The 12062-nt window shown below is 50.6% G+C and overlaps 1 protein-coding gene across 2 annotated transcripts in view; it reads right to left on the reverse strand.

The window, feature by feature from the left end:
* IQCK (IQ motif containing K) overlaps positions 1 to 12062 on the reverse strand; it is a 103701-nt gene that overhangs the window by 16741 nt on the left and 74898 nt on the right. For both annotated transcript variants that reach the window (XM_055134599.1, XM_055134598.1), the window contains one exon: positions 1381 to 1492. In XM_055134599.1, the coding sequence (XP_054990574.1) occupies positions 1381 to 1492 (112 nt within the window). The remainder of the gene's footprint in view (positions 1 to 1380; positions 1493 to 12062) is intronic.

Genomic DNA, 12062 nt, shown 5'->3' on the forward strand with positions numbered 1-12062 from the left:
TAAAGGGGAGCGATAGCACAGCCAGTAGGGCATTTGCCTTGCACACGTAGCCGACCCGGGTTCGATCCCCGGCATCCCATATGGTCCCCCAGCACTGCCAGGAGTAATTCCTGAGTGCAAAGCCAGGAGTAACCCCTGAGCATCGCTGGGTGTGACCCAAAAAGCCAAAAAAAAAAAAAAGATTATAAAGGGCAACCCCGTATGTGAAGGACCCACCACCAACACATTGTTCCAGGCCATTCCAGCAGCTTTTCCATGGGGGTACTTTGTTTTTTTTTTTTAAAGATGGATGCAAATGCATGGTCCTGCAAGTCCCCTCCACTTGGTAATAGATTGTGAACCTCCTTCCATGTTGCTGGTTGAAAAAAAACAAGGTTGCAGAATCCTGGGGCCAGAGGGATAGCACAGCGGGTAGGATGCCTGCTCTGCACACTGGTTCGATCCCCGACATCCCATAGGGTCCCCCAAGCACCCCCAGGAGTGATTCCTGAGTGCAGAGCTAGGAGGAAGCCCTGAGCATCTGGGTGTGACCCACAAACCCACCCACAAAAAAAGAAAATAGAAAAGAAAGACGCAGAATCCTGAGCTCTCCATAGCCAGGTGCCACTCTCTGGCAGGTGACTGGAACAATTATGTCCAGGGACGAGGCAGAGGAGATGCAGAATGGACACAGTGACCATCCCCGTAACACACGAAGATACCCCCTAGTACTCCTTCCTACAGGGAAAGGTGTCAGAGGATGTCATCTCCCCTCCAATTTCTTTTTGTCTTTTTGGGGCATACCAGGGGATGCTCAGGGGTTATTCCTGGGTCTGACCCTATGGGATGCCAGGAATTGAACCTGGGTCAGCTGCCTGCAAGGCAAACGCCCTCCCCGCTGTACAACTGTTCCACCCGCCCAGTTTTAACCGTGCGGGCTTTCTGGTTTTTGGCGAGATGCTAATCTTTCTCCCATGCAAAGGCAGTTTGGGAGGTTTAAAGGAGCAACGCAAACTGGACAGAGGCAGAGGGGGCCACAGGCAGCGGGCAAATGGGGGGCCTGAGCTGCTCACATGCCTCCCTGGTTCAAGTCCCACCCAGGGGGAGTGGACAGAAGCCTCGGACAGCAGGGAGGCCCAGACACCCCAACCTCAACTTAGAAGAATAAAACCCTCAGCCCACGAGCCGCCCATCCACTTCCCGAACGATGATTCTAGAAGACTTGGAGCTCTAGAGACAAACCGACCAACCACCTACAGACAGTGGCTTTGCCGGGGAGAGAGAGAGAAGCGTCGTGTCCAGGCCCCCCGCTGCACCGGTCACTCCGGCTGCCCGCAGGAGCCCAGGATACGATTCGGGCTTTCCCTGCATAGACGGCGGCCCAGGAATCGAGCTACTCACGTTTCTTCTCTTGTCTGGCCCAGAACATCTGGATTCTCTGGCGAATGTGCTTCTCCTCCCGCAGCTGCTTCTGCCAGTGACGCAACTCCTGGATCTCGGGGTGACAGCGCACCTGCAAAGGGCCCCCACAGCGTGAGTCCCGGGGCCAGCTCGGCCCCTGCCCCCCATCGACTGGCTGTGCTTGTGTCTGAAGACGGCTCAGTGCTCTGGAAGAATCCACCCCACCCCTCCCGCTACGGAATATTGGGCCAGACGTGCGGCTTGGGGGAAGAGGTGCTCGATTAAGAGCAGGCTGAGAATATTCGAGATCGATCTCTAAGAATAGATGTTTCTGGGGCCAGGGAGACGATGCAAAGCGCATACTCCCCAGGCACGAGTCCTAGGTTTGATCCCCAAGGCCGGGCCGGGCCCCCACGCAAAGCCAAGAGCATCCTCTGAGCACAGCCCTGAACTGTCAATATCAGCTCTGCCTGTAATCCATAAAAAAAAGAAACATTATTGCCATTGTTGTTTGGTTTTGTTTTGGGGGCTACAGCTGGTAGTGCTTGAGAGAAAGTGCAGGGGGTTCTGCTCCTGGAACCTCGTGATACCGGGGATTGAACCCGGGTCTCCTGCCAGTGGAGCAGAGGCTCCAGCCCGGAGAGCAGGATCTCGGGCCTGCTATTAAAATATTAGGTATCTGGGGGCTGGAGCGATAGCATAGTGGGGAGGGCATTTGCCTTGCCCACGGCCAACCTGGGTTTGATTCCTCCGTCCCTCTCGGAGAGGCCGAGAGTATCCCGCCCACACGGCAGAGCCTGGCAAGCTCCCCAGTGGTGTATTTGATATGCCAAAAACAGTAACAACAAGTCTCGCCATGGAGACGTTACTGGTGCCCGCTCAAGCAAATAGATGAACAACAGGATGACAGTGCTACAGTGCTACCTTCTTAGTTTCTTCTTTGTTTGGGAGCCACACTTGCTGGTGCTTTGTGCTCTGGGCAGCCCGGTGCTGGGGATGGAGCCCAGTATCTCCCCTGTACCAGTTCTCTGGTACCATCTCTCCGGTCCCCTGTGCCATCGCTCTGGCTAATACGGTACCAAGGATACCACCTCAGCCATCCCCCGTGTGCATCTCAGCAGTGTGAAGGGTATTCACGGGACTGCCCACCCTATGGGGTGGTGGGAGATCTTCATCGGCCCCAGAGGAAGCCCTGCACGCCTTTAGTACTCGGGCACGCCCGCCCTCCCCTTCCCTCGGCCCCTGGCACCCGTTAGTCTGCGTCAGTCCCAACAGTCGTTAGTCCGGTCACCTCGCCCGCTCGAGATACTTCATGTACAGGTGATAAGACGGGGCCTCTGCGGTCACTCCTTTTTCCCTCTGAACAGTATTCCATTGTATAGTTCTGTTTCGTCACCGCACAGGCCTCGGAATCACCTCTACCTTTTTAGCCAACACAAACAGAGTTTCTATGAACAGCTCTGTGCCCATTTGTCTTTGAACGCCTCTTTTCACATTTTCGGAGGACATGCGGCCTGGAGGACTGGAATTGCTGGGACATGGGGTACTTTTATGGTTTAACTGATGGAATAAAACGTCATATTTCACATCATCATTCAGCCGCATCCTTTTGCATTCCCTACAAGCACTAGATGAGGGATCAAATTTCTCCACACCCACCTCAACCCAGGTTATTTCTCTCTCTTTCTTTCTTTCTTTTTTTTTTTGCTTTTTGGGTCACACCCGGCGATGCTCAGGGCTGACTCCTGGCTCTACACTCAGGAATCACTCCTGGAGGTGCTCAGGGATCATATGGGATGCTGGGAATCAAACACGGGTCGGCCGTGTGCAAGGCAAACGCCCTACCCACTGTACTATCACTCCAGCCCCATCATTTCTCATTTTTTTTTTTTTTTTTTTTTACTTTTTGGGTCACACCTGGCGATGCACAGGGGTTACTCCTGGCTCTGCACTCAGGAATTACCCCTGGCGGTGCTCAGGGGACCATATGGGATGCTGGGATTCGAACCCGGGTTGGCCGCGTGCAAGGCAAACGCCCTACCCGCTGTGCTATCACTCCAGCCCCTCATTTCTCATTTTTTAAGAAGCTATTATAGCCAGGCTAATGGGTTATCTCTTCTTGCATTCCTGAGGCTCATTTCTATCATGGCTATGCCCTTAAACAGTTTTTCACATGTCGGTTGACCACTGGTGTATCTCCTTTGAAAACATGTCTATTCAGATCCGTTGCCCCTCACAGAATTGAACTGTCTTCCTATTGTTGAGTAGAGCAACTGTAGATGTAGATGTACATGTTGCTCTTTATCAAATATGCAATTTGTAAATATTTTCTCCAATTCTTTGTGCTCTTTATAGTGGCCTTTGCTGCAGGTATTGCTTAAAGAAAGTCTAATCTTGGGGCTGGAGCGATAGCACGGCGGGTAGGGCGTTTGCCTTGCACGCGGCCGACCCGGGTTCAATTCCTAGCATCCCATAGGGTCCCCTGAGCACCGCCAGGGGTAATTCCTGAGTGCAAAGCCAGGAGGAACCCCCGTGCATCGCCGGGTGTGACCCAAAAAGAAAAAAAAAAGTCTAATCTTTTTTTTTTTCTCTTGTAGTTTGTATTTTAGGTTTTAGCTGTTAGTTGGAGTTTTTGTTTATTTTTCTTTATTTTTTGGGGGGTCGGGTTAGATTCTCTTTGGCTGTTCCTGGCGGTGCCCAGGGACCTCTCCTGCTTCGAGAGGCCATATTGGTACTGAGTATCAAACCAGGGTCTGCTGCAACCCCGTACTAGCTTCCAGCCCTGGGGCTTATGTTCTGGGCGCCATCTCTAAAACACATCCTAACTCCAAAGACTCAACTTACCTCTAGGTTTTCTCCTTTGTCATTTAGCCTTAGCGACAATATTGAATTCTCTGATCCATTTGGGGCTCATTTTCATATGGATGTGAGTTAGAATTCCACTTGATCCTTCTGCAAAGATCCCGTTTGCTTACAGTTATTTCTTGAAGAGACTATGATTGCCCTTGGGGGACGGTCTTGGTATTCTTGTAAAAAATCAACTACTGCAAACATATGACTCATTGCTTTCTTTTTTTAAGAGAGATGCCTTTATTCACTCTTAGCTTATTTTTATATTTAAATTTTTATTTGGAGGGGGCTGGAGCAATAGCACAGCGGGGAGGGCGTTTGCCTTGCATGCCGCTGACCCGGGTTCGATTCCCAGCATCCCATATGGCCCCCTGAGCACCGCCAGGGGTGATTCCTGAGTGCATGAGCCAGGAGTAACCCCTGTGCATCGCCGGGTGTGACCCAAAAAGCAAAAAAAATATATAAATAAATAAATTTTTATTTGGAGGACACAGCCGGCAGTGCTCGGGGCTACACCAGACCCCTGGTCTCAGGAATCACTCCTAGTAGTGCTGTGGGGGGCGGGAGCGATAGCACAGCGGTTGGGCATTCGCCTTTCACGCAGCCAACCCGAGTTCGATTCCTCCGCCCCTCTCGGAGAGCCCGGCAAGCTACCAAGAGTATCCCGCCCTCTCGGCAGAGCCTGGCAAGCTACCTGTGCCGTATTGGGTATGCCAAAAACAGTAACAACAAGTCTCCTGCTCGAACAAATCGATGAGCAATGGGATGACAGTGACAGTGACAGTGCCGTGGGACCATCTGGGGTGTTGGAGATCAAACTCAGATTGGCCACGCGCTAGATGATGGTCTTACCTGCTGTACCCTTGGTATGGATTCGTTCCTATACTCCCAATTCCGTTCCCATTATAGCTTTTTTTCTTTCCCCTTAAGAGTTCAATTTTACTGACTTTCTAAAATAAGGCGTTTGGGTGGCGAGTCAAGTTCAGCCTATAATTATTAAATCATTGCTTTTAAAATGCTGCTTCAGTGTGTCACATGAAGCACTTCCAAAAATATTCAACACAGCTGTATTTTAAAAACTCTGGGAAACTGTAGCAGTGTTGTTTGTTTAGATGTGTGCCCCATTAGAAATCTATTAGAAATCGGCCCAAATCGCCCGTGTGGAATTTGAAACCAAAGACGAGGCAGCAAAGTTATTTATCAAGATCCAAGTTGTCACTAAAAAAAAAAGAAGAACTTCGTTCTTTAGCTTCAAAGCAAAAACATCCATGTCTAAGGGGCAGAGAGTGGGGCACACGGGTTCGATCCCTGACTTCCCTTATGGTGCCCTGAGCACTGCCAGGAGTGAGTCCTGAGTGCAGAGCCAGGAGTAACTGCTGGGTGTGGCTCAAACACCGGGGGGGGGGGGGGGGGAGAAAAAAGGAAAGAAGGCAGAGAGCTAAGTCTAGACCAGATTGCCACCATGAAGAGGTTTTAACCTTTTATCTCCCTCAGTTCATCCACAGTCCTGTTCTCTCGATGGGTTCTGCCATAGACTTTCTACAACTAGGAATCTAGAGAAGAAACATTGGAATAAAAATGATCTCAATCCTTCCCCTTCCAGGAAATTTCTAGGTTTCTTATGCAGATCCTTAAATCCGCAGAGCTCTACCTCCAGAAGGGTTTGGAGAAGTGGCTTATCAAACTCAAGAAAAATAAGGTTCTTTTTTTTTCTGCTTTTTGGGTCACACTCGGCGATGCTCAGGGGTTACACCTGGCTCATGCACTCAGGAATTACTCCTGGCAGTGCTCGGGGGACCCTATGGGATGCTGGGGGAATCAAACCAGGGTTGGCCGAGTGCAAGGCAAATGCCCTACCCGCTGTGCTATCACTCCAGCCAAAAAAAGGTTCTTTGGATTCCTTTTTCTCCGGGGCATTGGGTGCTTTTCTTGACAAAATAATAAAAGAAAATTCAAGTGCATTTTGTTCCCCACCAAAATAAAGACTATTTTCTGCTGCTCTTATAAACGGCTGCTACTGTTGCTCAAAAGAAAATATACAATCCATCATCCATAAATACCTATTTTAAAATACACACATAAAGTACTACAAATATTTCAGTACTACTCTGAAAACGCATTTCAGAGTAAACATGACCCTTAATGTCATAAAGTGAGGCAAGTATTTTTAAAACAAATATAAAACCATGCATTTTTTTTTAAACAAAAGTCAGGGGAAATTCTAGAGCCAGGAGATTACTATCAGGGCCCAAGGCTAGGAGAAAAGGAAAATGACTATTTTCTAACTTAATTGAAAAGTGAATTTTCATTGGTTGATTCAAATTCAACCAATCATGTGGCGGGGGGATGGCTTTTTACCTATCAGAACAGCATTGACTAAGAAACTCATTTGCCTCAGACCCAGATGGGAACAAGTCCCCCCCTTCTAAGGTCTGAGCAAGCCCAGATGCTCCTGGTTGTGGTGGCAGAGCTGAAAACGGATTATTCACAACTTCCCCATGGGCACAGGAAGCCCCGCGTTTCTGCACAGCGACCCTCACTAACTTACTAAGAATAAAGTCCCTAAGTCTGTTCCATCACTCAGGTCACACGTCTTGTGGCCCTGCTTGTGTTAGTTAAATCCTTTCTTTACATTTGGTGTATTTCGGGGCTGGAGCGATAGCACAGCTGAGAGGGCATTTGCCTTGCATGCGGCCGACCCCGGTTCAATTCCCAGCATTCCATATGGTCCCCTGAGCACTGCCAGGAGTGATTCCTGAATGCAGAGCTAGGATTGACCCCTGTGCATCGCTGGGTGTGACCCAAAAAGCAAAACAAAACAAAACAACCCCCAAATACATTTGGTGTATTTGGAGGCTTTGAAGGAAACTAACTCCACACGGAGCTGTGGGGTCCTTGAGGGAGAGAGTGGAAACGGGGGAGGGGGTCTCTCATTTTTCTCACTCCACATAGGGAGGGTTGAGAGGTCCACAAACAAGCTGAGGACCCCGATTTCCTCGTATGTAAAGCAGGTGTAAGCATGTATGTAGGCATCACTCCCACCTCGGGCGGGAAGGCAGTATGTGCGGGGGGCTGGAGGCAGCTCTCCCTCACGGAGTCCCTTTTTTCCACCAATAAAGTCACAAGAATATTTTATTATGGTTTGGGGGCCATGCCCGACAGCGCTCAGGGTTACTCTTTGTGGAGCTCAGGGGACTATCGGGGTCCCGGGATTAACCCCACATTGGCTGTATGAAAGGCAAGCGCCCCGCCCACTGTTCTATCTCTTTGGCCCTCGATGTTTTGGTTTGTCGGTTTGCTCATTTTTGCTTTGGGGGCGACACCCAATGCTGTCCAGGCCTCGCTCGTGGCTCTGCGCTCAGGGGTCACTCCTGGCAGACTCAGGGGACCATACGGGGTGCCGGGTATTGAACCTGAGTCAGCCATGCGCAAGGCAAGCTCCTGACCCGCTGTACGATTGCTCCAACCCCTCCAACCGGTAACGTCACCAGAAGGGATGAGGAAAGGACGTGCGCCAAGAGGTGGAAGCGCCAGTGATGACACAATCAAGGCAAAGGGACCCCCAGAAGGTTGCATAAAAGCCTTGATGATTGTCTAACTTTAGGCATCAGTTGGCGAGTGAAGAAGGGACGGGGATGGGGACATAGGGACAGTGGGCAGGGCGAGGCTGTCCCTTGGCTTCCGAAATCACCCTTCGCACATCTTTACTTCTGAATTCCTCTTAGCTCAGTTGTTTTCTCTGCTTCCTGGCAAAACAGACCAAAACATAGCAACGGTTACTCCCTCTGGACGGTTCCCTGGAGTTCCGCTAATTACTTTGCAGGAAGATACTGAACCTCTTCCAAGGGCTGGAGAGCTGCTGAAAGAATTCAACGGGCAGCCCGTGGCATGCGACTGCATTAAACCGGGCTGTTTCGTAAGCATTTGACTCTAAAGGAGTCTTGAACCTCCAACTGAGATGAGAATCTCCACCCTGACTTGAAATCCGACCCGTTTGCATGAAGGGCTCCGTACTTGAGAGAAGTGGATTGCAACAGAGGGAATGTATGTTTGAAAAATCCCTTTCCGTGACGGAATGACCCAGCTGCAGATCCACATGCTCATGAATTCCATTTTCTCTCCGAGAGCTGTGTGATTTTTCTCTTCAGATCTTCGGGAAAGCAAAACAAGAGCCGTTTGTTTATGCTAGAGGTGGTGTGGGGTTCCTCGTTGTCTGGAAGGACAAATTTGGAAGGTGTCTATTTTTCAGGAGAACAAATTGTTACAGGCATCTGCCCTTCCTGGTAGGGCAGAAGTGTTGCTGATGGGTGTTTGTGGCATAATTATGTCTCTGGGCTTCCAGAGAGGAGTATAAGAGCATTGTAAAATAGAATTGAGGCATTTTTTTGTTTTAATTTTAGGGACTGTGCTTTACAATGGACTGGATCGATAGCACAGCGGTAAGGGCGTTTGCCTTGCATGCAGCTAACCCAGGTTCGATTCCCAGCATCCCATAAGGTCCCCCGAGCACCGCCAGGAGTTATTCCTGAGTGCAAAGCCACAAGTAACCCCTGAGCATCGCCAGGTGTGATCCAAAAAGAAAAAAAAAAAGAAATGAAAACTGGCACTTTGTATGGTCTGGCCATTCCATACTTAGTATCTATAGGTATCCATCCAAAGAACCCTGGATGAGAGATACATCATTTCAAACGATGGTGACTGGAGTGTTATTCATAATAGCCAAGATCTGGGGACAACCCAGGTGTCTGAGGATAGGTGAGTGGGATTTACCTCTTTATTTTTGTTTTTTTATTATTTTATTTATTTATTTGTTTCCCTCCGTCCCTCTCAGAGAGCCCGGCAAGCTTCCAAGAGTATCTCACCCACACAGCAGAGCCTGGCAGGCTACCCGTGGCGTATTCGATAAGCCAAAAACAGTAACAACAAGTCTCACAATGGAGACGTTACTGGTGCCCACTCGAGCAAATCGATGAGCAACGGGACGACAGTGCTACAGCGCTTTACAATGCTGTTATAGGTAGGGGTTTGTACACAAAATGTTCCAGCGCCGCGTCCTCTCCCACTGTCCTAACCTCCCGCCCACAGGCCCCACGGCCACCACCACCAGCTTCCTACTAAAGCCAGTTCCCAGCTCCTGCTGCCTTTGGGTGTTTGCTATTTCCCTACTCTCGCTCTTTATGTCCCGCAGGAGAGACGGCGTTCCAGGCCTGCCCCTCACTCTTTTTTTTTTTTGCTTTTGGGTCACACCCAGCAATGCGCAGGGGTTACTCCTGGCTCTACACTCAGGAGTTACTCCTGGCAGTGCCCAGGGGACCCTATGGGATACTGGGAATCGAACCCGGGTCGGCCGCATGCAAGGCAAATGCCCTACCTGCTGCACTATTGCTCCAACCCTCCCTCAAGCTACTCTAGATCCATCCCGAAAGCAGCAATGATTTTGCCTTTTCTTACAGCCCCGTATTATTCCGCCGTGTCTGCATACCATGGCTTCCTTATCCAGCCGTCTGTTCTTGGACACCTGGGCTGCTTCCTCATTTGGGCTACTGTGAAAAGTGCTGCAGTTGAATACAGGACCATGGGTGTCTTTTCTGAGTATCGTGTTCGGGCTTTTGGGATTGATGCCCGGAAGTGGAATTGCTGGGTGGTCTGGAAGGAAGCTCGATTTCTAGGTTTCTGAGACGTGCCCAGGTGTAGTGCCTGAGCCATCGCACCTGAAGGGTAATGCAGCAGGTAACTCGCTCTAGGTTGGCTATTACTTTCCCCCGGGACTGGAAGAGACTCTTGCTCTGGGCATCCCTGCTGACGCACAGGCCGGAGGCAGTCGCTGGCTTTTCCTTGGCGGGGAACCCCGCCTTTGAGAGACACTTAGGCTTCTTCTTGGCTTTGGTGTTCCCATGTCACCATGACGTCTTCCTGGCACGGGTCTGTCCTTACTCATCTAGTTCAGGATTCATGTTTCTCTGACTTTGGTCTCTTCTCACACTATCCTGGGGCACCTCATCTCTCCACACCACTCGTGGTCCTCATCTTCTGCAAATTCTGTTAGGCTTATGGTGGACCTTCTCTTTCTCTTTGTCTCTTAACTACTTTTCTCCCCCCTCTCTTCTCCTCTCCCCCTCCTCCCTCCCTCCCTCCCTCTCTCTCTCTCCCTCTTTCTTCTCCTCCTCCCTCCCTCTCTCTCACTCTTTCCTCTTTCCTCTCCCTCTCCCCCTCCCTCTCTCCCTCTCTCTCTCCCACCGCCTCCTCCCTTCCTCCCTCTCTCTCCCTCTTTCTTCTCCTCCTCCCTTCCTCTCTCTCTTTCCTCTTTCCTCTCTCCCTCCCTCTCTCTCACTCTTTCCTCTTCCCCTCCCTCCTCTCTCCTCTCTCCTCTCTCTCTGTCTCTCTCTCTCTCTCCTCTCCAGCTGTGCCCACCTGCCACCTACTGCTCAGCATCACCTGGGAACTTGTTAGAAATGCAAATTTGTGGGCAGCAAGCAAGACTGACTCAGCCAGCCTGAACACAGTGGGGTCCCGGGAAGGTGCCTTAACAAACCCTCCGGTAATGATTTCTGCCCCTTCTTTTGGCAAGGCTTCTGCTCGATCCTATTCTAATTCTACTCTATTCGGTTCCTTCCTTCCTGCATTCCCACCCATTCCCTACTTTCTTTCTTCCTTTCCTTCCTCCTACCCCTCTCTCTCTTCTACTGAATCATCTTATTCGGGGAGAGGGGTGCATACTTGGCAGTGCTCAGGGCTCAGCGCAGGGATCATTCCTGGGTCTCACGACCACATGGAGTGCCGAGGAAGGACCCCCCCCCCCCCCCGGGCTGCACGCAAGGCAACCCACTGTACTATTGCTCGGGCCCTTCTTCAGCTCTCTTTCACTTCCTAGGCTCAGATTGCTCCTGAATTGTCGAGGAGGATTGTGATTATTGGCGCCCCTCCCCTCAGTTTATTTTCTATTGTGACCTCATCGGCAACCGAGATCTCTCCATCCCAGTCTGCCCAGATCTGAGCTCATGTATTTTATCTAGGGGTCAGTAAGCCTTCTTTGATTAAAGGTCAGAGAGTAAATATTTCGGGCTTTGTGGCCCACAGGACCTCTGTCCCAGTGACTCCACTGTCATTAGACCAAAAAAAAAAAAAGAAAAAAGAAAAACCAAAACCCCAGCCAGGGATTGTGCTTTGAAAAAAACAGATGTGGCTGGTTTCCAACTTAAAAAAAAAATAATATATATATTATTATTTTTTTTTTAAACAAGAACAGGCAATGGGCGCCAGATGAGTTCCATGGGCTCAAACATACCAAGTCCTGATCTTATTTATTTATTTATTTATTTATTTGTTTGGGCCACACCTGGCGATGCTCCGGGTTACTCCTGCTCTGCACTCAGGAATCACTCCTAACGGTGCCCGGGGGACCCCATGGGATGGAACCCGGCTCTGCCGCATGCAAGGTCACCGAGCTGACCCGTTCCCCGCTTACTATGGCTCCGGCCCCTCCATCCTTCGAGTGGGCAGACAGACACACAGCCGTGTTCAGCTCCCCCTCCTCTCCCCCCGCCACCTCCACACGCATCACATAAACATTGCCGGGAGACCCCCTCCGACACTTCCCTGCTATGACCCAGGTCCGGGCCTCCTGTCCTGAACAGCACCCCAGGCCCTGAGCTAGCTTGGGGGTGGGGGCATGTGTGTCATTGCGGGTGACGGGAACCAAAACGGTTTTTTTGACCCTTGAGCTTGGCCAGAGCCCCTGGTGACGCTGACGAGCTGAAACACTTGGGAAACCCCGCTCCAAAGTCCGGAGCCGTCCAAGAATGCGCCGGACACCCCCAAGCCTCGCCCCCCTC

Source organism: Sorex araneus, chromosome 4 (assembly GCF_027595985.1).
Source record: "Sorex araneus isolate mSorAra2 chromosome 4, mSorAra2.pri, whole genome shotgun sequence".
Classification (NCBI taxonomy): domain Eukaryota; kingdom Metazoa; phylum Chordata; class Mammalia; order Eulipotyphla; family Soricidae; genus Sorex; species Sorex araneus.